A 27898-nucleotide genomic window follows, 5' to 3' on the forward strand; every position below is an offset into this window, starting at 1 on the left:
AGCAACAGAGTGCAGTCAAACACTCGGAGCCGACCACAGGTGGGCCCAGTCAAGGTTTTATTCCCTCAGGGACCTTAATCTCCAACTGCTACTTTTTTTTTTTCCCCCGTTTTGGTCTTCTCATTCTGAGCATCCCCATAAAGTAAAACCATCCAATGAAAAGCATCATTTTTAGCTCCTTTTCAAAAGAGAGGTGCCTTAAACTTTGTTTTCAACAAATCAAGTCCCTTCTTTTACCTCTTTAAAAAAGAGAACCATATAGTTCATGGGAATCAGCTGGACCCACTTCAAAATAACCTGACACATTTCTCTTCCTATTTTTATCTGATGAAAGCAACGTTAGCTGGAATCATGAATCCTGAGAGCCAAGCCAGGAAATAAGGGTGCGCTATGAGCAATCCGGCAGCTAATTAGATTTTGCTCTTGTAATTACCTGACACAAACCATGCCTTCCTCATAAGAACCTCTGAGATTCAAATAGACTTTTCCCCCCTGAACTTTTCTCCTCCATTAAATCGAATTTCTGCGAATCCTTTCAGATAAGCATACCTCCCTAAGCTTAGAAAAATTCCACAAGCAGCCCATCGTGCCCGCTTCTGCTCAATCTACTGGGCTTTCTCAGAAACCATCCCTAGGATGGGAAATCAAAGCCACTCTTCTGGATGCCCGCAACTAAGTTACGTTAACTTGGATCTAGGGTGTTTCATTTCTGACTTGACTGAGAAGGGCCCAGCGGCCCTGCCTGGGCGAGTCTCCCAGATGCAGCCACCAACAGGTGCAAGGGCAGCGACAGCAGGACCCAAGCGGCCCGGCCCCGGCCTCCAGGGGGGTGCTTACCCGGCCGCGGCGAGGCCCGGGCGGTGGCCGGGGCGCCAGCTTCCAGGCCTTCCTGCTCGCCCTCCGGGGCGCGGCTGAGGCTGTAGCTGCTGTAGCCGCGGTGCAGTGCGAACTTGCAGACGCTGCGGCCGCGCGCCGTGCAGTTGAAGAGGTAGCAGCCGAGCGCGGCGGCCCGGGGCGCGGGCCGGCGGGGCAGCTCCACCACGGCCACGGAGCAGCGCGGCTCGAGGCAGCAGGCCTCCAGGCACTGCCGCCAGTCCCGCACGGCAGCCGGCGCGCTCAGGAAGCTGGCGCCGGCCGCGATGGAGTCCTTGGTGCGGATGATGGCGTCCGGCATGGCACTGTAGCCGCCGCCGCCGCCTGGGCAGCCTTCCTGGGGGCCGCCGCCCGCGCGCAGTTCCAGCTCCAGCGCCTCCTGCGGCCGTTCCTGCTGCAGCTGCCGGCGGAACTCCTCCAGCAGCTGCTCCACTCCCGAGAGCTGCGCGTGCAGGTCGGACAGCGGCGCGGAGGGCGACCCCACCGCGCGGCCGCTGGGCAGCCACAAGCACAGCAGCAGCAGCCCGCGCAGCGCCGGGAGCCGTGGCGACCGCCTGAGCCCGGAGCCCGCGCTCTCCCGGGCGGCGGAGGCCATAGCGGTCGGCGGCGGAGGAAGCGAGCCGAGGCGGGGCCGCAGAGAGCGAGGGAAGCGGGGGAGCGCGGGCCCTGTGGCCCTTCTGAGCCGCCGCAGCGGGCACTAGGCCCCAGCGCCTCAAAGCCTGGCCTCCCCGGGGTCCAGCTGCGCCCCCGAGGCCGCGGGCGCTCGGTCACCGGCGGGCACCGCAGCAGCTGGAGGCATTGCCGGCCCGGCCCGGCCCCGCTCCTCGTCCTTTCCCGGGGCTTCTGGGCGCCCCGGCGACTCTCTGCCCCGAGCCGTCGCGAGCTCCGCGAGGATGAGGCAGCCTAGACAAGGATCACCAGCCGGTGATGAAAAGCGGCCGCGGGGGGCGGGGCGCGTCAAGCCCCGCCCAGGCCCCCCCGCCCGGCCCTCCCTTCGCTCGCAGGGACCCCGCCCACACCCGCCTGTTTTGCAGACCCGGAAAGTAGCCTGGTAGGCGGGTAGTGGCCCCTGAGCTGGGCTCTGCGCCCGGGGCCCTCCGCATCTGCGCGGGGCTCGTGTCTAAGCGCGCCAGGCTTTATTAACCAGCCAGACCGGCTCAGTTGTCAGCTCAAAGGGGTACGGACACCTGGGGAGAAGGGGAGGAGAGGTCTCCACAAATCCGTGTGACCTCAGGGCCGGCTCTAGCGAAGGGACATGCTCACCTGGGGAACTACCAGGCACCACGTGCAGTCCTTCACCTCCGGCGCCCCTGATCGTTTCCATCTTAGGTCCCCAAAATGCACTTGGGTAACAGAAGGCGGGCAGTGCTGTGGGAAAAGACACAACTAGGAGTCCCATTCACTCAGTTTTCCACAAACTTAACTAGAAATCTGAACACAGTCGCTTATGGGGACCTGATGAGTTCACTCTACAGCGTGAGCAGAGGCCTTCAGCTGAGGTCGTGTAAGATCTAGAGGACTCGTGTTTTACGTGACTTAATAAGGTATACGAAAACGTCCAATCCAGGGAAGGCTGCACCTGAGAGTTCTAGCTACCCGTGAGCTAGTTTCTGAGTCCGTTTCTATTGACTTATTTTTGTTTCTGAGTCCGTTTCTATTGACTTATTTTTCTCACGATTATGAATCACATTTCCTTCTTTTTAGCACATCCAGAATTTTTTTTTTAGAAACTTGAACATTGTGAATTTTACATTTAAAAATGTCTGTAATTTGTAGGACATTGTGTCTCTAAATGCTAATTCTTTCTCCTTTCAGTTTTTTGGAAATAGAATATCTTTGATTTGAAAGCCTAAACGTCAAAACCTTATGAATGGACAGAAGACTTTTTATGTGAGGATACAAATGTCAGGACTGTGATCTGAATAGGTGGAGATGTGTCTCTGTTTCATAAGATCATTAAGGGTACAAGTTCAGCAAATTGAGATTTGCACATTATATGTCAATTTACTGAAGGTTGGAACGAGATCATCATCCTAGTGACTGTCTTAAATGCTTTACAGGCAGTAAGTTAAACTAGTGCGTGTAAAATCCTTACAAGGTCATCTGACACGTGGAGATGCTCAATAAATGATAATTATTATTTCTCGTTCCACCTTTTAAATTTACAGAAAAAAACCAGGCCCCACAGAAATAAGGGAGTTTCCACAAGATTAGAAGATGTGCAACCAGCTGAAGCCTAAGTCTCCTACAACCTGCGAGTCCAGCAGTCATTACACTAAGATTCCTTCCCGTCCTCACCCCCTTCACGGCATCTGCTCTGCCCGCATCCCTGGAGGGGCAGCCCCAGCTTCCAGGTGACCCAGCCTGTCCACCGCTGATGGAACTGTAATAACACCTGGCCCAAGCCCAGCCATCGACCCTGTCTCCCAGGAACACAGAACATAGAATCGAGGAACAGTGGAATCAGTGAGGGAAGTGGAGCTGGGAAGCCAGGTGGGAGCCACACAGTCCTGTGAGGGGCAATGGAGCAGAGAAGCTGCTCAGCAGAGGGGGCACGGGGAGCAGGCAGGAGGGGCCCGTAGAGCACGGGTTACACGCGGTGCCAAGAGAGCGAGCAAGTGAAGGCAGGGGCTGCCTGACCTTCTAGGCCCAGCGGCTCCCCTGGGCGCCTCCCTGGCCTCTTCCTTGGATGCTCTGCACGGGCTTGAATTTTTTGCAGCTGAGTGATGGAGGGTTGTCCTGGTAAAATCTCTGTGCATTGCAAACAACAGAAACCCATTTCACTGTGGCATGAGGAATAAGGGCCACAGTGCTTTGGCATGTGAGACGTGTCACTCACGGGCAGGGCAGGAAGAGCAGCTGGGCCAGAAGGAGGGCCTGGACCCAAGGCTGGAGGCCCTCAGCCCAGAGCAGCTGGTCCCCAGGTGCTACTTCTTCCTTCAGAGCCAGGTGGTCTTGCATCTCCACCCCTCTGGTCACAGGATTCTCTCAGGGTCTGGCGTTTTCTGCCCTCCATGTGCAAAGCCTGAGATTACCTCACCTCAATTTCCGGCAACGCACAGAAACTGAGCCCATGGACTGTCAGGCTCGGGAGAGGTTCTGATGAGTCCAGCTGGGTCCTGTGTCCCCCAGGTGCTGTTACTAAGGTGCAGAGGTCATGAGATACAAGCATGGCTGTGAGCGCGGCCTCCCTTCCCTCCCCCATGGAGGGCAGAATGAGAGAAACGCAGTGATGGGGAGCTGGGGGGAGGCCCCAGAAGTTATCTTCTACTTGACTAAGGCAATGCCTAGCATTTGCCTAAACACTTCTATTCACTTTTATTGCAAATTTAAGAGACACTTTAAAAAGGGCTGTGCTTGGATGCCAGTAAATGTTCTGAGTTCTACACAAACACTGATCATTGAGTTACCACACCCTCACACACTGTGTACCAGTACAGTCCCCGTGTTATCCTGGCTGGGAATCCAAGACTTCACACATCCAAGCGATTCCATCTTTGGGCAACTCTTAACTCTTGACTAGAACTCTGTTCCTTACATTCAGTTACAATCTGTTTTGTAGCTTCCAAGCATTTTTTGTAGTTCATTTTCTTGAGGTCTCTTTGAGCATTCTATACTTTCTCTCAAGTGATGGTCCTTCATATATTTAAAAACTGCCTGCGAAATTCAACAGTGTTAAAAGCACTGTGACCCTGGGGCAAGCCACCTACTCTCTTCAAGCCCCAGATTACTCATCTATAATACAGAAACAATTGCATAACCTTACTTCCCATGGTTGTCATGAGGATTAAGTGAAAGCACCTGCCACAATGGCAAGCACGAGGTAGAGGGTCCACAACTGCTGGCTATTTGCCCTGCTCTCCGTCCACGGATCCATCCATCCTATCGTGAAGCCTTTAGATCTTGATCCTGAAACCTAACACTTTCTATTCCATCTGGCTTTGTATCATCTGTTAAGTGACGATCCTGTCTTACGTCTTTGTCCAAGAAACTGATTTAAATTATGGACTCTGGGAAGGCCAAGGAGGGAGTGTTGAAGCACCCCATTTTAAAGACTTACCCCAAGGTTAACATGGATTCATTAACTTGAACACTTTGACTATGATTATTAGGTTATCAATCCACCCAGGTGCTCTTTCTCAGCTGGATTTCTCCATCTTTTCTGCAAACATATCATGAGAGCTTGTCAAGTAGCTTGGAGCTGCTGTACATCGTATTCTCATACTTCCCAGTTTACAACACCAAGTTAAACAGATGGGTACTACTGCTTGGAAAATGTAGTAAGTGACTTACCTTACCATCCTGATGAGCACGGTTTTCCTGTCAGAGTTCTCCAAATAGGCCCTTAAAAGCTATTTGTAGAATCTTGTCCAGGATTGTTCTTAGGTACAAGTTTTGCAAAATCTACCTTTTGAAAGTTAGATTGGCTTTTGTCCATTTCTGTTGTCTGAGCACCTTTGATAATGTCTGCCTAGTTTTCTATTGCTGTTGTAACAAATTACCACAAATGTAGTGGCTCAAAATAACAGAAATTTATTAACTTACAGTCTGTAGGTTAGGGTTGGACATTTTTAAGGTTTTTCACATGCCTTGCCAAAATATCCTCCAGGACCAGTTTTTACTCCTGCTGACTAAAGCTCCTCCATACTCTGCCAAACTAAGGATTCACATTTTATAATATTTGGTCAATTTTGAAATTGTTAAAATTAAAAACACACTCATTTTCCCAGTAATTCTATCTCCAGGAATTTATTCTGCAAATATACTCACACAAATTTGGAAAGATGTATGTATAGATGGTTATTGCAGGATTTTTTTTGCAAAAGCAATAGCTGGAAGCACCCTGAATCTACACAAGTGAGAGCTGGTTAAATACATTTTGGTATAATCATGCTGTGGAATACTTTGCATTGCGTATCTCCCAGATACATCATTAAGTGACACACGGAAGAGGCAGCAATGTGTGCACAGTGGAATCCCATTTGTTAAAAATATACATACTCTCCTTCCTTTTTTAAAGGGAAAATTGCATTTCTATAACCTATATTAAGTTTGTTTCTCTGTTTATGGTGGGAAATAGATATGTTTGAAAACCGCAATGGAAGGAAAGACTGTTTTGCAGGTACCCCTATTTTTAGAAACTATTATACATATGCAAACAGGGATTGCTAAGGAAACAGTGAGAAGAGTTCTGGCAAAGATGGACAGTGTAGTAAGGTAATGGAGAATGTAAAATACAACCAATTGTGTTTAACAACTAAAGAAATTTTAAGTGTTATTTACTTGCTAATTTTTTTTTTTTTTTGCTGTACGTGGGCCTCTCACTGTTGTGGCCTCTCCCGTTGTGGAGCACAGGCTCCGGACGCACAGGCTCAGCGGCCATGGCTCACGGGCCCAGCCGCTCCGCGGCATGTGGGATCTTCCCGGCCTGGGGCACAAACCCGCGTCCCCTGCATTGGCAGGCGGACTCCCAACCACTGCGCCACCAGGGAAGCCCTACTTGCTAATTTTTAAAAGATATTAAAAATTTTTTCCTATCTAGCTTAGGGATGAGAGAAAAGGTGACCAGAAAAAACATTTCCAGGGGAGGGGTAAATTAGAAGTATGGGATTAACAGATATAAACTACTATATATAAAATAAATAAGCAACAGGAATTTACTCTGTAGCACAGGAACTATATTCAATATCTTGTAATAACCTATAACAGAAAGTAATCTGAAAAACCATATATATAAAAAACTAAATATAAATGCATTATATATTAACTATATATACATTATATATATCTATAATGTATATATAGCTTTTCAGATTTTCCATTATGTTATTGTATGTTATATAAATATATATATTTAACTGAATTACTTTGCTGTACATCTGAAACTAACACAATATTATAAATCAACTCTACTTCAATTTAAAAAAAAATTTCCTGAGTTCCCTGGTGGCCTAGTGGTTAGGATCCCGTGCTTTCACTGCCGTGGCCCGTGTCCAAACCCTGGTCATTAACTGAGATCCCACAAGCCATGTGGCACAACAAATAAAAAAAAAATTCCTATGTCTCTTTTATGTTGAGCTCAGAGTTTCCATTTAAAATGTAAGCTACTACATATACATGCTACTATATATAAAATAGATAAAACAAGGACCTACTGTACAGTACAGGGAACTCTACTCAATATTTTGTAATAATCTATATGGTATATAGATTGGTATATGGTATATATACATATAATCTATATGGTATATAGATCGGTATATGGTATATATACATATATATACAATACATAACTGAATCACTTACTCAGTGATTCACCTGAAACTAACAAAACATTGTAAATCAACTATACTTCAATAAAACTTTTTAATTAAAAAAATAAAAGCTACTATTAGCACAAAGAAACAGTGCATTGTGTTACCATGTGCATATTTAGTATTTTAAAATATGATATTTACAATAATGTATTTCAAGTCCAAGAAGAAAAAGCACCAAGGTGAATAAAGAAAAAATAGTGAAGGAAAGGAAATCAGAATTTCTGTAAAGGGAGCGCTTTGGGGTTCTCTAGTCAGAAGAGGAGTAGAGGGCTTCTCTCTGGGCGTTCATGGAGATTTTAAAAGTAACTGAAGCCTTCCCCAATCAATGAAGAGAACTGATATTTGTTGAGCATCTTCTGGGTACCAAGTGCTTTGCTAATGTGATCATTTTCCTCACTGCTTAGTGAGAGTGTCCTGCTTCTCTCCCTGAGCGACTGACGAGGAAACTGAGGTTAAGTGAGGCTGGCAACCTACCCAGGTCACAGTCAGAAAGGAGTGGTGAGGGGAGGGATGGGCACCTCTGACTTTGGCTCGATTTTTTTTTTTTTTAACATCTTTATTGGGGTATAATTGCTTTACAATGGTGTGTTAGTTTCTGCTTTATAACAAAGTGAATCAGTTATACATATACGTATGTTCCCATCTCTCTTCCCTCTTGCATCTCCCTCCCTCCCACCCTCCCTATCCCACCCCTCCAGGCGGTCACAAAGCACCGGTGGCTCGATTTTTATTTCAGTAAAATGGTTATTCACTTTGCAGCTCTGGAAGACAGTATGACATGTAATGTCGGTAGGAAGTGAAGCACCGCTGCGGATGAGTGTGGATGAGAATCAGCAGAGAGGGTGAAGTTGGGGATAATTCAGGGGGAAATCTCTCTGGACACCCTGGAAGCTCCGGATGGGCCCAGTGGAGCAGCTGTGACAGGTCAAGCCGCAGCCTGGCCGATGGCGCCCTCTGACGTTGGCTTGGGGTGCGCAGCTCCTCTTAGTCTTAGGGGAGAGAGCAATGGCTAGAAGCCAAGGCCCTCAGCTATTAGGGACACAAGTGACCCATACCAGTTGTGTGTTGCTTCCTGTTGGTGTCTCCAAGCTGAGGCAACCTGGGTCAGATCATGACATGGTTGGCCTGTTCCAAGTCTCTCCAGATCTCAGACCACACCCCACAGCTCCTTGTAAGGAGCTCAGCTCTGCTGGGAGACGTTCCAGCTGATTAAAGCGACAAGCCTAAAATGATAGAGTTAAGTCTTTGATCATTTACTGTGAGAGCACAGCCAGAGTCTGAACCCAGAGGCTGTGCCAACTCCCCTATTCCATTTTCCCCAATGGAATGGCCTGTGTAGGGTGGCCTCACTGTTCAGAGACCGGAGTGAAAGGCTCCAGCAGCTTTATCAACCCTGAGGTGGAGGCAGGGGAAGGACTCGGAGGGGAGAGACCTGGGTCTGAGTCAGAGTGGGGACAAGGGTCTTCCAGGTTTCTCCGTCCTCTTCATTTAAGGAGGCCTCGGCAGAAGCACCAGAAGAGAACCTTGGCCGAGGGTCTGAGAAAATAAGACCTAGGAAGGAGGGCTCTGGGGCTGGGAGTATGAATATTTGAAGAGAGAGACTGCAGTGCCTTGCAGTCATCAGTCTGGGGTGGGGAGGGCAGCTCTCCACGTGAGGCTGTGAGGCCGGCCAGAGAGATCACAGAGGTTTTCAGCCCAGAGCCGGCCTCCTCACCTCTTCAGGGAGAGAGTCACTTCTTTTGTTTTCCCATCACCTCTCTGTTCACTGACTAGTACCATCTTTCTCTTCCATTCCACCAAGAGTTAATTCCAGTCCTTGCCAAAAGTTCTTTTTTTAAAATATTATTTATTTATTTATTTGGCTGCGCTGGGTCTTAGTTGCGGCCCATGGGATCTTTGTTGCTGCATGCGGGCTCTTAGTTGCAGCATGCGGGATCTAGTTCCCTGACCACGGATCGAACCTGGGCCCCCTGAATTGGCAGCGCGCAGTCTTAACCACCGGACCACCATGGAAGTCCTGGCTGCCAAAAGTTTTGGGAGTTCAGGCAAAGTATCAGTCACACAATCTCCTCCCCTTTCTCAGGCTCTGAAGACCAGGGAGACGTATCGGGGAACCCACACCAGGAACAGGGATCTTCCAGCTTCAGGTAAGGTCCCAGGCTCACATTTTCAGTTCCCTGTTGTAGGTACTCTTGAGCTGTCTCCACCCTCCCCTACCCTAGCAACCCAGCTCAGCCGTGGACACCCACTTCATCATCATCTTAGCGTCACCTCTCTACGGAGCCAGTCCTGCTGTAAACTGGTTCACTCAGAGCCCTGTAGGAGGGGTCAGGAAAGAGGCTCGCTGCCAGGAATGCAGCACCAGGGATGAGCCAGGAACTGTGGACACCCTTAACATTTTTCTATGTGTGATAAAATATGCGTAACATATTGGTACATTTGTTACGTACCAAATGTTTGTAACATTTACCATCTTAGCTATTTTTAAGTATACAGTTCAGTGATATTAAACACGTTCACACTGCTGTGCAATCATTACCCCCATCCTTCTCCATAGATCTTATCACTGTAAAATTGTAACTCTGTACCCATTAAACATTAACTCCCATTTCCCCCTCCCCTTAACCCCTGGCAACAACCTTTCTATTTTCATAAAATCTATCTTATGATTTTGTCTACTCTAAGTATCTCAGGTAAGTGGAATCACACAGTATTTGTCTTTTTGTGACTTATTTCACTTAGCAGAATATCCTCAAGGTTCATCCCTGTTGTAGCATGTCAGAATTTTCTTCTTCTTTTCTTTTTTTTTTAGAATCTTCTTCTTTTTAGGGCTGAAAAATATTCCATTGTGTCTACATAACACATTATTCTTATTCATTCATCCATCAGTGGACACTTGGGTTGCTGCCACATTTTACCTATTGTGAATAATGCTGCTATGAACATAGGTGTACAGGTATCTCTTTGAGACCCTGCTTTCAATTCTTTTGGGTACATACCCAGAAGTGGAATCGCTGGATCATATGGCGATTCTAGTTTTAATTTTTTGAAGAATGGCCATATTGTTTTCCACAGCAGCTGTATCATTTTACATCCTCATCAAAAAATGCACAAAGTTTCCAATTTCTCCACAACCTCGTTATGTTCTTTGCTATTTTCTCTTTTTTTAATGGAAGCCATCCTAATGGGTGTGAGGGGAAATCTCACTGTAGTTTTGATTTCTATTTCCCTAATGATTAGTGATATTGAGCAATTTTCATGTGCCTATGGTATATTTTCTTTGGAGAAATATCTGTTCAAGTCTTTTGCCCATTTTTCAATCAGGTTGTTTGTGTTTTTGTTGTTGAGTTTTAGGAGTCTTCTATATATTCTGGATATTAATCCCTTATCAGACATATGATTCGCAAACACTTCCTCCCTTTCAGTGGGCTGCCTTTTAACTCTTTTGATACTGTCTTTCCATGTGCAAAATGTTTAAATTTCATGAAGTTCAATTTGTTTATTTTCTTCTTTTGTTGCCTGTGTCTTCGGTGTCACGTCCAAGAAATCATAGTGAGATCGAATGTCGTGAAACTTTTGTCCTGTGTTTTCTTCTAAGATTTTACAGTTTTAGGTCTTATATTTAAGTCTTTTGTCCATTCTGAGTGCATTTTTGTGCACTGTGTTAGGTAACGGCCCGGTACAACTGGGCACACAGAGCTCTCTTTTATTTCAGGTGCTGACCCTCCCTTTGACGGAAAGGCCTATGAGACACAGTGGAGAGGCTCCTCCCAAAGGTACAGGAAGGTGGTTGGACACGTTTCCTTTCTGCTTAACTGCGGCCGTAAGAGCTCATCAACAGCCGTGGGAAGCAAGGGGCTCTTTACCATCTCGGTAAACCCACCTCTGAGTAGAAGATAATATTATTAGATCAGCAGCCAGACTGTCATCAAGGGTCAGTTTTTTCCACCAAAGGTTGGTCTAACATTTCCACCTCCTCCTGGTCCAGGGAAGAAACATCAGATGATGGAACGGCTGTTAGAACATCAGGTAAATTGTTGAACTAAATCACTCTATCATCAGAGAACAAAAAATGTTTTCATCAGAGGATGGGGGAACCCTGGGTACCATCTCAGTGAGACAACACCCCCCCCCGCCCCCGCCGCAGCCTTTTGAGATCTTAGACCCGGCCCGCCCCCTCCCCCCCACAGGAGTGGATGCCTGGTTTCCCCTCCCCTCACTGCACTGTCCTGCTGCCCATACCAGCCTCTTCTACCCCAACAGCAGAGTAATCCCCAGCCCTACTGGGAAGTGTGGGGGCCCAAGACTGAGAAAGTGCAGCATTTCTAGGTAGAGATGGATCAGTGGACAGGTGCTCGGGTGAGACCCGTGGCTCACCTCTCCCAAGTCCTTACCAGAACATGATAGGCCCAGGAGCCAGAGGCCAGCCTGATTCTCACCTGCTGTGGTTCCTGATTTCTTCATAAGTTTCACGACGATGAAGCCAATTAGGACGAAGCAGGTGAAAATCAATGGGATGATCCATTCAATTAATGGATAGATGCAGACTGGTCATTATTTGGGGCGTTTAATGGTGGTTCTAAAACGAACAATAAAGCAAAAGCCATGTGAAACCTAAGAATACACCTTCCTCAGCAGCTAGTGTCCCCAGACAGCACATGTCCCCCCGCACAAAGCTACTGACCCATTACGTGAAACCACTGGGGTAGAAAGATGAACAGGGGTTGTGCCCTGTCCTCATGGAGCTCATATTACTGCTGAGGGAGACAGCAAGTGTCCATGTGATTATCATGCAGGTGGCCCTGTTTACTGTGGGGAGTCCTTTTGAGGAGGACACATCTGGGGGTGCTGAATTCTGTCTGGGGAGGGGTGAGGGCTTCATTAAGTGACATCTGAGCTGGTTAAAGGATCACTACAACAGGAAGGAGAGAAGGCCTGGAAGCACAATACGTATATAGATCTGGGGACCACCTAGCAGTGTCGGGGGACTGGGTCATTGGTTAATGGGGAAGGGGGCTCCTTCCTCTGCTGAGGGAGGTGGGCTAGGAAAGGAGGATGCTGGGAAATCCTATGCTATGCCCGTCACTGATTCTCCAGACAGGAAGTCCACCAAGAGATCAATCACTCCATCCATCCACCATATTTTCAATCGCACACACATATGTGCTCACATCCACACAGGGAAGGCACTAGACCTTTGAAGAGAGCTACCATCTCCTCCACACCCTGCTCAGTTACCCGTGGGCTCTGGTTCCAGCATGTTCTCCCAGTGTTCTAGGAATTCTCTAAACCAGTGACTGCAGTCTCCCGCTGAGATCTTCCTAAAACACTCTGCCAGTTCCTGGCTGTTCTCCCACTCCTCTTTGACCCCTGTGGCTCCGGGAGTGATGACTGTCCGGTTCACGTTCATCGCGTCAAGGAGGGCTGTGTGTCTGTTGATGCTGAAGCGCAAGGATGCACCAGTGCATCGCTCTGCTTCGTGCTGACAACACAGCGTGACCTGCAGCGTGGGCGGATCTGTGCCCCTACACGAAGAAGCATCCTGGACTGTCCACAGTCCGTCCTCCCCCGTAGCTCAAGTGTGTCTCTGCACATCTAGAGGCCTGTGCTCTTCTGTCCATGACTTGCCCTCTCCTGCCCATCAGGTCCACCAGGTCTCTCAGGTTGGACCGTGTTCCGTTCTTTCACACGAAGCTCCTTCCCTGCACGTGCTCTGCTCCCTCCCCTCTCCTGCTGACTGTCTCCAGCTACCCACCCCCTTCGCATACCTACCCCTGGTCTCCCTTTTGGCCGGTGTGATGACAGGCAGGACCATCCTGAGCTCTCGCCCCACTTCTCCCAGCATTTGGCTCAATTCTGTCTATGCTTTGGTGGCATTTACCTCCCCCGCCAGGAGACCCAAAGGTTTGACCTTGTTTCTGTCACTGTCATACTGGAGGAAAGGCTTTGTGTCCACTGAGCCCTGGACTTCACACCAGGGCTGTCCAGGTCTGGACTGAGATCTGACAGTGAGGTCGAGGCAGAGAGAGTGAGCATCCATGAGAGAAAAACACAGGTGTGTCCCCGGAGATTCCCCACGAGGGGCCTGGCTGCAGAGGGAGGGGTCTCCATCCCAGACCCCCTCCATCTGCCGCGTCCTTAGTCCTGCCTCACCTTTAACTGTCTGAGGTTTAATGAAACACTTTGAGGCCACCATGGACCCCTTGGGTGCACACAGGAGGATCTACCTGACGAATCTTTTTAGCGTCATGTACCAACTGTTGAGGTACCAGAAATACAAGACAGTGTCTGTACTCGAGGGACTTAAAATCTATCTGAACAGACAGGACTTTCAAAAAACGGGAAAAAAGACACCATAGGACAACACATGCCACATTCATGATGGGTCCCGGGTCATCAGGAAAGGCTTCCTGGAGGTGGGACTTGGCAGGAGAGGGAGAGCTGTCACACGAGCACAGGTCAGGCACCCTGCCTTAGGCTGGGGTCCCCACACCTCCAGGGCAGCCAGTCCAGCTAAACCACACCCTCACCATCCTAAGAGCACTGTGGACAGGTGCCTACCACTGTGGAGCCCTTTCCATTACTGCCCGCCTTCCATCCTCCCCCTCCCCAGCCAGGTCCCCAGATCCCAGGACGCTCACTGCCCAGAGTCTTCCTGGGTTCTATCAGCAGCAGTATCAGCAAAAGAAGGCCTGTAGGGCTTCCCTGGTGGCACAGTGGTTGAGAGTCTGCCTGCCGATGCAGGGGACACGTGTTCATGCCCCGGTCCGGGAGGATCCCACATGCCGCGGAGCGGCTGGGCCCGTGAGCCATGGCCACTGAGCCTGCGCGTCCGGAGCCTGTGCTCCGCAATAGGAGAGGCCACAACAGTGAGAGGCCCGCGTACTGTAGGAAAAAAAAAAAAAGAAGAAGACCTGTAGTGTGAGCCAGCGACACTCCTCCCAGCAGTTTTAGGGGAGTAACCCGCAAAAGGTAGCCTGGCGTGTATCTGTACCTCCACCTCTGAGCACTGCCCAAAGTCTTCAGTCCAAGACTGAGGAAGCCCTATTGAAAAACAATGCAAAGAACAACTACACCAAGGGAGCATTTTGCAAGTATTCGAAATCGAATTCTTCATTTTTCTTTTTCAAAAAGGGATGATATTAAAGAAAAAAAAATTCACTTTAGGACTTCCCTGGTGGCGCAGTGGTTAAGAATCCGGCTGTCAATGCAGGGGACACGGGTTTGAGCCCTGGTCCGGGAAGATCCCACATGCCGCGGAGCAACTAAGCCCATGTGCCACAACTACTGAAGCCCGCGCGCCTAGAGCCCGTACTCCGCAACAAGAGAAGTCACCCGCAATGAGAAGCCTGCGCACCGCAACGAGGAGTAGCCCCCGCTCGCCGTAACTGGAGAAAGCCCGCGTGCAGCAAAGAAGACCCAACGCAGCCAAAAGTAAATAAAATAAATAAATAAAAATTCACTTTAAATAACTTCACCACCCCAAAAACCCCCTTTTGTGGCGTGAGCAAAACTGCTGGAGGTTATGATCTCCTCTTCCCTCATTCCACCAACCACATTCTCCTCTAACCTTCCAACGAACTTCCTCTCCCCCTTCTCCCCGCTGCCTCTTTTGCCTCCCTTTCCCATCTCTCCCTCCCTCTTCCCATATTTTCTCCCACCTCCAGTCTGCATCCTAACCTCTCCAACTTTCTCTTTAATGATTAAGATTCACTCTCACCAAGTGCACCCCAGTGTTAATCAAGCTAGCTGCAGGCAGAGCGCACCTGGTCTATCACCGAAGGCGGATGCGCAATAGAGTCCAACCGTCCTGCTGGAGCCGAGACTCAAGAAAAGCTGGGACGCTATCACTAGCTTCTGTTCTTTGCACCTTCCAAACTCCTCCAAGGCCACTGGAGAAGCAAGCTCAGAGCAAGGGTGTAGGAATTTCATTCCTTTCTTATCGACCAGCAGTCCCCAGCCTCTCCTGCCTGGCAGTTCCCCTCGTCCTCCGCATCTCTCCCCTCACCCCAACCTCTTCGCCCCGGCCATCCCCCGCGCAGTTGGCTAAACACAGCGGTCTCAGGGGTGGTGGCTTGGGGATGGCGGGATAGGACTGAACCCTTGGTGGACCCGCCGTGGGGTCTACTCGCCGCGCACTCCTTCCCTTCTCACCCGTCTCCCAGGCCGAGTGCCTGCGATCGGTGGGGCGCGGTCCTCGCCTGCCCGGTCTACCCAACGTTGCTTTCCCAGCTTGAGACTGTCGCTGTTTGCAAGCACAAGAGAAGACTCCGAAAACACTCTCCTCGGGGTTTTCAGTTTGAATCCCTCAGTCTTCTCTCGAATGTCTGTCTCCCCGACGTCCCGCCGCCCCGGCTCGGCCAGAGCACGGCCGGTTGCGTCCCGAGCGGCGTCGCGGGGAGCGGGACCCGCCGCGGCTACAAAGAGGAGCCCGGGCCGAGCTCCCGCGCTCCGGGGAGGCTCGCGGGGCCGGGAACAAATAGCCTCTGGGAGACGTGGGAGGACCCGGGCCGCGGAGCCGGGTGAGTGAGGGCTCTGCGCCGAGAAGGGACGGGGACGCGGGGCGACCACGAGCTTCCTTCCTCTTGCCAACCTGGGCGGGTTGTGGGGACCCGGGACTGGAGACCGACAGCTACTTCTTGCCAATTACTCTCCACGAGCCGCTCAGGGAGGACAGGTTACAACTGCACTCCGCCTTTCCCACGGAAGCCGGCTGACTTCCGGGTCGGCTCCGCCCTATTTCCTAGGACTCTGGCCCCGCCCCCCACGCCTACTCTGCTACTCCCCGCCCCTCCTCCCAAGCTTCCTAATCAGACATTCCTCCCCACCTACCTAGCAGCGGCCACAGGGCAGTAGTTCTTGGGTGGCGTTCATTGCAAGTCCAGGTAAATAAATAGATGCAATAAATAAATAGAAGTGCATGGCACCGGACATCTAACTTATTCTTCCGACTGCCCCTCCCCGCTTTCGGTTCCATGAATCTTACCGCCCTTCTAGGTCGTCTGTGATCAAGGCCAGGACAAGTCAGAGGGGGCAGGGCACCACCCACTCTCTCTAGCAACATTCCCTCCCTGCTTGTCATCCACAGTGGTCCCCACATTCATCTTGAACCTCCAGGGTCCCAGGCGCACGGGTCTTCCCCAGCACACACGCACCCCTCACTTCACACTGCCGCTGTGTATTGGTTTGATGCAAGAATGAAGTAAGATGTGTCAGAGTGTCGTCTCACCGGCTGTGGTTCATCAGCACATTTTAGCTCATCTGCCGTGGGGCTCCGCTGGTGGCTTGTCATAAGAACATGTGGAGAAGCCACCACAGCAAAGGGACAGTTAGACTATAAATACCGAGAATTTGCGAGGAGTATCCCAGAGTTCCAGTCTGGGCAAAAGCTACCCTTTGGTGACCTAGCTTTCCCTTAAATTGTCTGTTTCCATGAGAAATCTAGCAGAGTCAGTGGTTCTGCTTTCACTCTTCCTCCATGTTATGTAATGTTTTGATATTTGTATATACTGTGAAATGAAAACCATAACCGTTTAGGTAACAACCATCACCACACGTAGTTAAAAATTTTTTTCCTTTTGGTGAAAACTTCTGAGATCTACCCTCTTAGCACTTTTCAAATATATTGATACAATCCAGTTGTCCCTCGGTATCCACTGGGGATTGGTTCCAGGACCCACCCGGGATACCAAAATTCTCTGGTGCTCAGGTCCCATAGGCAGCCCTCCGTATGCGCGATTCCTCATTGGAGGATTCAACCAACCCCGGCCCCAACCAACGGCAGATCGAGTAGTACTGTATTTATTGAAAACAATCCGAGTCAGAGTGAAGTAAGTCAGAAGGAGAAAAACAAATACCGTATGCTAATACATATATATGGAATCTAAGAAAAAAAATGTCATGAAGAACCTAGGGGTAAGACGGGAATAAAGACATAGACCTACTAGAGCATGGACTTGAGGATATGGGGAGGGGGAAGGGTAAGCTGGGACAAAGTGAGAGAGTGGCATGGACATATATACACTACCAAACGTAAACTAGATAGCTAGCGGGAAGCAGCCGCATAGCACAGGGAGATCAGCTCGGTGGTTTGTGACCATCTAGAGAGGTGGGATAGGGAGGGTGGGAGGGAGGGAGACTCAAGAGGGAAGAGATATGGGAACATATGTATATGTATAACTGATCCACTTTGTTATAAAGCAGAAACTAACACACCGTTGTAAAGCAATTATACTCCAATAAAGATGTTAAAAAGTAATTTAAAAAAATAATAAATAAAAAATAAAGTGGTCCCACAAAGTTCAAACCTGTGTTGTTCAGGGGTCAACTGTACAGTCTGATTAACTATACTCACCATGCTGTACATTACATCCACAGGTCTTATTTATTTTATAGCTGGAAGTCTGTACTTTTTACTGTCTTCAGCCCTTTCTCCCATCCTCCCCAATCCCCACCTCTGACAATCACCACCACTATGTTCTATCTATGAGTTTTATTTATTTATTTTGCAGTACGTGGGCCTCTCACTGTTGTGGCCTCTCCCACTGTGGGGCACAGGCTCCGGACACGCAGGCCCAGCGGCCATGGCTCACGGGCCCAGCCGCTCCGCGACATGTAGGATCCTCCCGGACCGGGGTACGAACCTGTGTCCCTGGCATCGGCAGGCGGACTCTCAACCACTGCGCCACCAGGGAAGCCCTCTGAGTTTTTAAAAAAAAATTTTTTTGGTTCCATAATCACGATAATACGATATGTGTCTTTCTCTTTCTGGTTTCTTTCACTTGGCCTAATGCCCTCAAGTTCCTTCCATGTTGTCACAAATGACAAGGTTTCCTTCTCTTTTATGGAGGAATAATATTCTGTTATGTGAATATAGATATCACTTCCGTTCACCATTCATCTGTCAGTGGACATTAGGCTGCTCCATGTCTAGGCTGCTGCAAGCAGTGCAGCTCTCACCCAAATGTGCCTGTTGCTCATGACTTGTGTTCCGCTGTCCCCACACCACCCCAACATGGGTGCCTCCCGAAGGGAGAAGCTGGCTTGCCTCAGGCCTGATTTTGCAAAATCCTTTTAAGTATCAACAGGCCATAAACCTTGTTATGGTTTACTACTGAGCCCGTGTGCCACAACTACTGAAGCCCACGTGCCTAGAGCCTGTGCTCCACAACAAGAGAAGCCACCGCAGTGAGAAGACCGTGCACCTCAACAAAGAGTAGCCCCTGCTCACCGCAACTAGAGAAAGCCTGCACGCGGCAACGAAGATCCAATGCAGCCAAAAATAAAATACATAAATAAATAAATTTTAAAAAATGTGACTCACATTTGTGGCTTCCATTATAGTTCTTCTAGAGCACTGGTCTAGACCTTCTCTGTGCTTTTCTGCTTCTACTATATATTTCTCATTCTTGCTGTCTAATGCTTGCTTTGTTTGTCTGTGTGCTGGGTATTACATTTTTAAAATTGCTGTTGAAAGAATTAGAAGTCTAAGATGATAATTCTTTCCTCCAGAAATAACTTCCATTTGCTTGTGTCAGGCACTTGGTAACTATCAATCAAGAATCGCTTCCGTTACACTGCAGGAGTTAGATACTTTGGGCCGTGCAGAAGCTTTGAAGGGGGACTGCAGTCTGTTTGAGGACCAGTTACCTGTAGCTGACCTTTGCCTCTAGGGTGCAGTCCCTCAGGACCTCTACCCAAAGAGCAGGGAGCTTACCAAGCCCCCCACCCTTCATAGGCCCTGGACTTCAGTATGTGTTTGCTTCACCCCATGAAGCTGTCCAAAGCCTGTATAAGGCACCAAGACAGAAAGGTCGCTTCTAGCATCAAAAAGCCGCTGATTCCATTATAATATCACTACAGCCACAATTTGAAAGCCACCGAGAACAGGAAGCTACCATGCTCAGGAAGTCACCACAATCAGAAGCTACAGCTGGTACTGTGGGCTCTTAGAACCAGACTGTGCAGGCTGTGGTCCACGCAAATGGATGCCACATGCCACAGGCCCTGCTCTCAACACTTCAAGGCCAGTGAACAGAGCCCAGAACCTCTGCTAATGCTGCTGCAGGAAAACCAACTGTCTTCGCAACTGGGCTTGCCAGCGAGAGCAGCAGAAGCCTGGCATTGTGCTCCAATCCTGCCGGATTGGATTGACAGAAGCTAAATCACATCCAGGACTCTGGCTGGGAAGGAGTCTGAGAAATATAGTTTTTAGTTGCTATGTCTCCTTAGTACAGAAAGGTACGCTTGAAAGAGGATGGCGTGAATGTTAGATGCCTCTTTCCTCTATACACCCCAGGTAGATAAATCTATGATGCTTTTTTTGGGGGGGGGTATTGCTTAATGAGTTCAATGAGCGGTTATAAGGCAAAGACCCATGTACCCACCATCCAGGTTACGAAGCAGAATTTTGTAGCCACCTCAACAGGTCCATCAGTGTCCCCTCCCACAGTAACCACCACCTTGTTGGCGCCCAAGTGCAAACGTTCTTAGACATTATAGTTTAGAGTCACTCCTTAAAAAAAAACCATGTCTTCCAAATCCATTTCAATCCATAGGTTTCCCCTTCACTTGTTTCTCTCCCTTCTTTTTTTCATTCTAAAATATGATGCTATTTATTTAAAATTTTAAGATATTCAAAATAATTCTGTATTTTGCTTACTGATATATCATATATCTGTAAGTACACACATATCCATCTATATACCTCTGTATCTGCATCTATGTATACAATTTCTATAAAGGCACTAAGATCAGTTGTGACTTCAAGCACGGTTTCTGGAATCATGCTGCCTGGTTTAAAAACCTGTATTTGTGTGACATGGAATACACCCATTTCCACACTCTCTCTCTCAAACTTCTATTTCTCTGTCTGTAAAATAGGTATACCGATAGTATCTACTTCAAAACAATGCTGCGGGGCTCATAAGATAAAGCCTGCAATAGACCTCATGATAAGAACTTAGAAAATTTTAACTCTTTTCATCATATGGTGGTGAAAGATCTAGGAGCTAAGCCTCATTATGTCACCTTGGCAAGTCTCTTAATTTCTCTGAGTCTTGATTTCTTTGTCTTTCAGATGAGGACGTTGTCTTTCATGCTCTGTAAAGTGAGTTTCTGAGCTAACAGTCTCTAAGTCCATGACTGGAGAAAGTGAGGCACTGAAAAAAGTTATTACTTGGCATACTAATCAAGTAGGTTGCAGAATTTGGCACCTAGACATTCTAATTTTTAATTTCTTTTTTTTCCCCACAAAGTCTTATAGTTACACCTTAGTGCTAGGTGCTACTTAAGAGAAACATGATGATAAAACTACCACCATGAAGCACATTTAAACAGGACTCGGAGGCCAATGATTTTAGTTGCTAAAATCAAGAATAACACCAGAGGGCGCTTGAGTTAAAGAGTGAGGTGGAAGAAAGCAAAGCTAAATGTTGACAGTCTTTTCAGGGGGTGAGAAAAAAGTGAGAGCAAGAGGCCTGCGGTGAAAGTAGTAGGATGTTAGTCTTTCATGAAAACCAAGTGAAAAATGATACCTAATTTCATCTTTAGCTCTGGATGTGCATGACGTGGGAGAGTGGTTGTATAGTTTTTTTACCCTCATCTGGATTGTTGATATAAAGCTTAAAGGGTCACAATAATAAAACAAAAACAGTGGGAGGGAGGGAGACGCAAGAGGGAAGAGATATGGGAACATATGTATATGTATAACTGATTCACTTTGTTATAAAGCAGAAACTAACACACCATTGTAAAGTAATTATACCCCAATAAAGATGTTAAAAAAAAAAACAAACAAATAACAAAGACAAAACACTTCATAGATAGCCTCATCCACCAGAGAGCAGACAGCAGAAGCAGGAAGAACTACGATCCTGCAGCCTGTGGAATGAAAAACGATATTCGCAGAAAGACCGACAAAATGAAAAGGCAGAGGACTATGTAACAGATGAATGAACAAGATAAAACCCCAGAAAAGCAACTAAATGAAGTGGAGATAGGCAACCTTCCAGAAAAAGAATCCAGAATAATGATAGTGAAGATGATCCAGGACCTTGGAAAAAGAATCTCCAAAGATCGAGAAGTTGCAAGAAATGTTTAACAAAGACCTAGAAGAATGAAAGAACAAAGAGAGATGAACAATACAATAACTGAAATGAAAAATACACTAGAAGGAATCAATAGCAGAATAACTCCTGAGGCAGAAGAATAGATAAGTGACCTGAAAGAATGGTGGAATTCACTGCCATGGAACAGAATAAACAAAAAAGAATGAAATGAAATGAAGACAGCCTAAGACACCTCTGGGACAACATTAAGCACAACAACATTCGCATTATGGGGGTGCCAGAAGGAGAAGAGAGAGAAAAAGGACCCAAGAAAATATTTGAAGAGATTATAGTCAAAAACTTCCCTAACATGGGAAAGGAAATAGCCACCCAAGTCCAGGAAGCACAGAGAGTCCCAGGCAGGATAAACCCCAGGAGAAACATGCCGAGACACATAGTAATCAAACTGACAAAAATTAAAGACAAATTATTAAAAGCAACAAGGGAAAAATGACAAAAAACATACAAGAGAACTCTCATAAGGTCAACAGCTGATTTCTCAGCAGAAACTCTACAAGCCAGAAGGGAGTGGGACGATATATTTAAAATGATGAAAGGGAAAAACCTCCAACCAAGATTACTCTATCCAGCAAGGATCTCATTCAAATTCGATGGAGAAATCAAAAGCCTTACAGACAAGCAAAAGCTAAGAGAATTCAGCACCACCAAACCAGCTCTACGACAGACAAACGCTAAAGGAACTTCTCTAAGTGGGAAACACAAGAGAAGAAAAGAACCTACAAAAACAAACCCAAAACAATTAAGAAAATAGTAATAGGAACATACATATTGATAATTACCTTAAATGTGAGTGGATTAAATGCTCCAACCAAAAGACACAGGCTCGCTGAATGGATACAAAAACAAGACCCATACATATGCTGTCTACAAGAGAACCACTTCAGACCTAGGGACACATACAGACTGAAAGTGGGGATGGAAAAAGATATTCCATGCAAATGGAAATCAAAAGAAGGCTGGAGTAACAATACTCGTATCAGATAAAATAGACTTTAAAATAAAGAATGTTACAAGAGGCAAGGAAGGACACTACATAATGATCAAGGGATCAATCCAAGAAGAAGATATAACAATTATAAATATATATGCACCCAACATAGGAACACCTCAATACATAAGGCAAATGCTAACAGCTGTAAAAGAGGAAATTCACAGTAACATGTAAAAAGAATTAGAATACTCCCTAACACCATACACAAAAATAAACTCAAAATGGATTCGAGACCTAAATGTAAGACCAGACACTATAAAACTGTTAGAGGAAAACATAGGAAGAACACTGTTTGACATAAATCTCAGCAAGATCTTTTTTGATCCACCTCCTAGAGTAATGGAAATAAAAACAAAATAAACCAATGGGACCTAATGAAACTTCAAAGCTTTTGCACAGCAAAGGAAACCATAAACAAGACAAAAAGACAACCCTCAGAATGGGAGAAAATATTTGCAAACGAATCAACGGACAAAGGATTAATCTCCAAATTATATAAACAGCTCATGCAGCTCAATATTAAAGAAACAAACAACCCAATCCAAAAATGGGCAGAAGACCTAAATAGACATTTCTCCAAAGAAGACATACAGATGGCCAAGAAACACATGAAAAGCTGCTCAACATCACTAATTATTAGAGAAATGCAAATCAAAGTTACAATGAGGTATCACCTCACTCCAGTTAGAATGGGCATCATCAGAAAATCTAAAAACAACAAATGCTGGAGAGGGTGTGGAGAAAAGGGAGCCCTCTCGCACTGTTGGTGGGAATGTAAATTGATACAGCCACTATGGAGAACAGTATGGAGGTTCCTTAAAAAACTAAACATAGAATTACCATACGACCCAGCAATCCCAATACTGGGCATATACCCAGAGAAAACCATAATTCAAAAAGACACATGCACCCCAGTGATCACTGCAGTACTATTTACAATAGCCAGGTCATGGAAGCAACCTAAATGCCCATCGACAAACAAATGGATAAAGAAATTGTGGTACATATATACAATAGAATATTACTCAGCCATAAAAGGGAACGAAATTGAGTCATTTGTTGAGACGTGGATGGATCTAGAGACTGTCATACAGAGTGAAGTAAGTCAGAAAGAGAAAAAGAAATATTGTATATTAAAGCATATATGTGGAACCTAGAAAAATGGTACAGGTGAACTGGTTTGCAGGGCAGAAATAGAGACACAGATGTAGAGAACAAACGTATGGACACCAAGGGGGGAAAGCAGCTGGGGGTGGGGGGGGTGGGGATGGTGGTGGGATGAATTGGACGATTGGGAATGACATGTATACACTGATGTGTATAAAATGGATGACTAATAAGAACCTGCTGTATAAGAAAATAAATAAAATTAAATTTAAAAAAAAGGGTTGAAAGTGGGCTTACCATGAGTCATTCTAATTTCAGGCAAGTGTACTTGAATGCTGTTTTGTCTGCAAGGTCTGTGGTTCGTGACTCATCAATTTGCCTCCACTGCTAAGTTTTGTTTTGTTCCTTGGGTACAGACTTTCTCCTAATTCTGGTCCATAGAAGCTAGAAATTCACACCCAGGGCCCTAGGAACAGTAAGAGCAAGACGGAGTCTCCATCAGTCCTTCCCCCGACGGCTGGGAACCCAGATCTGCTGGCGTGTAAGCCCTGGGAGTGTGGGATGCTGTCAGGCCCCGTGCTCCGCCTTGCTCTTAATGCTCTCAGAAACTTCATTAGGTTCGGCTGTGCCTTCTCTCATTTTATAGATAAAGACATTGAGGAGTACAGAAGTTAAGTGTCTTATTCGTGTGTCCTTCAATCTGCAATGCCTCCCCCACTTCTGGCTAGTGAACTCCTGCCCCTCCCTTACCGCCCAGCTCTGTGTCACCTTCTCCAGGAGCCCTGCAGTTTGGGTACCCTCCTGGCGCTCCTGTCATGTGGTACATGTGGTTTTCTCTCTTTCCTCTCCAGTATTTGTGCCTCTGCCTCCTGAGATGGATTGAGAGACTAAGAGCTGTGCCTATGTGACGCGTGAAATTTGTGAATAAATGAGTGAATCAGTGCATGAATGAATAAATAATATTTTAAGATACTGAGTCCCCAGATGAGAAATTCATTCTGGCTTATGTGTCCCTGGAATTTCTTATCCAGTCTCCCTCTTCACAGCTATTAACAGCCTTGGCCCCGTCCCAGCTGGCAGGGGTTCAACAACTATCACCGAGACAATATTTAGAAACTTGTTTTGACCCTGCTGGCTTCAACCCAATCAACCCTTTTGAAGTTGTTGCTCAGCCTTGTAGCTCCATGATGGAGCAGGGTCTTGTGAAGAAACACACGGTTTGTGTAGGAACAGGCCAGTTTAAAGCAGCTCATCTGTTGGCAATTGTCTTTCCTTTTCCCATAATTAATTTCATACTAGTTAACTCTCTGCGCTCTTTAGAGAGACAACGAATACTCTGCAGGTCGTGCTGGTCTCAGAGAAGATTTTGATGGCCCCCAAGAGTTCTCTCCTTGTGCGGGATAAAATAACTGTGACTGGAACGGGACCTCTTCTAGAAAGGCTGATAAACATCCTTACACACAGGACTTGGTTTGCAAGGTCTGTTAGGGCAGTAAAGTGACCCCTCACTGGCTGCAGTCAGGCCAGGGAGAGAAGAGCACAGCCTCTGAGACCTTACCTGTTAGCAGTGACCAGGAGGGAACATGCTGTGGAAGAGACTGGGACATGCTTTTTTTAATATATATATAAATTTATTTATTTTATTTATTTATTTTTGGCTGCATTGGGTCTCTGTTGCTGTGCGCGGGCTTTCTCTAGTTGCTGCGAGCAGGGGGCTACTCTTCGTTGCGATGCCCGGGATTCTCACTGCAGGGGCTTCTCTTGCTGTGGAGCAAGGGTTCTAGGTGCACGGGCTTCAGTAGTTGTGGCACACAGGCTCAGTAGTTGTGGCTCACAGGCTCTAGAGCGCAGGCTCAGTAGTTGTGGTGCACACACGGGCTTAGCTGCTCCATGGCATGTGAGATCTTCCCGGACCAGGGCTCGAACCCGTGTCCCCTGCATTGGCAGGTGGATTCTTAACCACTCTGCCACCAGGGAAGCCCTAAAGCTAAGTTTTATAGTAGAGCTTCTCTGAAGATGATTTATAAAATTATTGTTCAATGAGTGATTTTTTTCATCTCTATATTGTCATTATCAGAAATAGGTCATAGTTGATCTTTAAAGTCTGGGTTTTGAAAAGATTTATATTGTTAAAAATTGTTTTTAAAAAGTCACTTGAGTGGCAATGGATATTCAATAACCATTGGGATTTTTTTGTTTTCTTTGCATTTCCTTTCTGATATGCACCTGGCCCGTTATTTGATTTCCAATAGAAAACTTAGGAGAGAATGTAAGCATGAACATGGCATCTTGGAATTAAGAAATGTTGATGAGTATACAAATTATTATCTTTTTAAATTTAAAAGTTAGGACTTCTGAGAAAAAAGTGGTCTGGACTATCTTAAGAAGGGAAGAAATATTTTACCCCACTACAATATGTGTTTAGGAATAACTATGCTGTTTCTCCAATTCAAATTTGAGCTGCCATTCATTTTTATTTTTATTTTTATTTTATTTTTGGTGGTACGCGGCTTCTCACTGCTGGGCCTCTCCCGTTGTGGAGCACAGGCTCCGGACGCGCAGGTCCAGCGGCCATGGCTCACGGGCCCAGCCGCTCTGCGGCATGTGGGATCCTCCCGGACTGGGGCACGAACCCGCGTCCCCTGCACTGGCAGGCAGACTCTCAACCACTGTGCCACCAGGGAAGCCCATGCCATTCATTTTTATCAAACTACTTTCCATCTTCAGAAAGAAACAAACCTTGACGCTGTGAGTTTTTAAAAAGTTTATTCTTGTGCCTTTTTTTTTTTTTTTTACTGTGAACGTGTTTACATCACTCCAGGTTGGTGGGGAGCGGGGCACAAATTCACTCTTCTTACAGGATGACCCCTCTTTTCATGTGCGAATGGATGAGAATGTACACGTGGTCATCTGGGATTAAGCGAAATTTCTCTTGTAATGTGTTAGCTGCACTAACCGTCCTCAGTGAGACCCTGTATGATATATCCAGAGCAAAAGGAAAAGAAATACCGAAAGGATACACTTTTATAGAGCTTATGTATCAGAACAAGCCATTGAAAGCTCCGTGGAGAGAGTGAGTCTAGTTTAAGGAGACAAGATTCTGCCCTGGCTCCACTGTTTGTAGGGAGGGCACATGGCCGGGGAAATCTATACAGGATCTGCCTTCGAACTGAGCCGAGAAGAGAGAGAGTGAGGTGGAAGCTTCAGTGCCTTTCTCCTTTCCATCCTTCCCTCCCACAACCATGTCTCTTATTCACAAAGCCAAACTCCTGTTTGGGCAGCTCTTCTCATGGTCCCCAGTTGGTTCTTGTGTTGCAGGTTGGTCAGGAAACATTGTTTACTCCATTTCTTAGGTGAGGACACAGACGTGGAAAGGTGGAGTGGTGGGCCCAGGGACATATTTGTTAGTAAGGGACCTTGGATTTGAACCCAAATCACTTGATGTCCAATGAAATGCTCTCTCTGCATTCCTTGTTACTTCTGAAGCAAATTCTCAGACTACAACCTGCACTGATTTGCTGCCTTTCCATTATTAAACTTCCAGCAGAGTGTTAACATCTTTTGTGACCTGGTGGTTTAGAACCGTTCAGAGACTATGAAAATCTTACATTTTGTGGCCGTAGGAAAGCACTCACTCTAGCAAAGAGCAGGTGAAGCGTCACGATGTGTCAACCAGCTTATGCTTCTCAGAGGCAGGTCAGTGTCTGGGCTGTTTGCAAGACTCTGGTAGACTTAGTGAGCCTGAGTCATCAGCGGTGGTGGGGCCGGAAGGGGAGGAGAGAGAAGGGAGTTAAAGTTATGGGACACAAACACCGTGCTCCCTTAAGCATCGTAGTGAGAGGAGTGGACCAATAAGGGCAGAGTCTCTCTTCCAGCTCCCTGGCTTGTGGCCTGAGCCTGCTGCCTGGATGCTTCCGCCCGGGATTCTGACTCGGATGGCGTGGCCACACACAGGGAGAGTCGGGGATTACTCAACAGCAGCTGCGTGGAGCAAGGCCCAGTGGGCCTCCTTAACGGCTTCCTAAGCAGAAGACTCCTGGCGTGATCCTGGCTGCATCTCGTTTGGCCTGGTTCCTGCAGTTTGTAAGCCCGGATCTCCAGCCCTGCCCTCTCTCCTGAGAGACTTTCTTTCAACAGACTCTTTCTGCTAAAGATGGTTTCTGTTGTTTGCAATTGAAAACCCAACTGTTGCAGCCAATAAGAGGTAGAATCAGGATTAGAACTGGGTCTGTGAGATACCCATTATTTATTCTTCTATACCCAAAATAGGGCTTGGAATCTGAGTGACTGCCAAATCTTGTCGTTTAAGCCTTCCTGGGAAATAGGTTTAGAAGTAGAGCAGTGATCAACTAGATCAATAAGTGGTCACACACACACACATATTCACGCACACACGTATATATTCACACACATGTTTAAATTGATTGGCAAGTTTTCATGAAAAATTGCTGAAGCTTTACGATGCTGGCATTTCCAAAGGA

At 47.0% G+C, this 27898-nt stretch overlaps 2 protein-coding genes across 5 annotated transcripts in view; both read right to left on the bottom strand.

Moving 5' to 3' along the window:
* Positions 1 to 1612, bottom strand: part of LRP11 (LDL receptor related protein 11) — a 55597-nt gene extending 53985 nt beyond the window's left edge. For all 4 annotated transcript variants that reach the window (XM_079939324.1, XM_079939323.1, XM_079939322.1 and 1 more), the window contains exon 1: positions 838 to 1612. In XM_079939324.1, the coding sequence (XP_079795450.1) occupies positions 838 to 1468 (631 nt within the window). In that variant the 5' untranslated portion in view covers positions 1469 to 1612. The remainder of the gene's footprint in view (positions 1 to 837) is intronic.
* A 6119-nt stretch (positions 1613 to 7731) lies between these two features.
* On the bottom strand, positions 7732 to 13241 carry LOC307195423 (retinoic acid early transcript 1E-like). Its single transcript, XM_079939499.1, is given in 6 exon segments — positions 7732 to 8413; positions 11074 to 11204; positions 11630 to 11769; positions 12429 to 12707; positions 12963 to 13050; positions 13054 to 13241. Coding segments are annotated over 4 exon segments (594 nt in total). The 5' UTR covers positions 13231 to 13241; the 3' UTR covers positions 7732 to 8413; positions 11074 to 11204; positions 11630 to 11719.
* Between the last annotated feature and the right edge of the window lie 14657 nt (positions 13242 to 27898).

Source organism: Stenella coeruleoalba (genome assembly GCF_951394435.1).
Source record: "Stenella coeruleoalba genome assembly, chromosome: 12".
Lineage (NCBI taxonomy): Eukaryota > Metazoa > Chordata > Mammalia > Artiodactyla > Delphinidae > Stenella > Stenella coeruleoalba.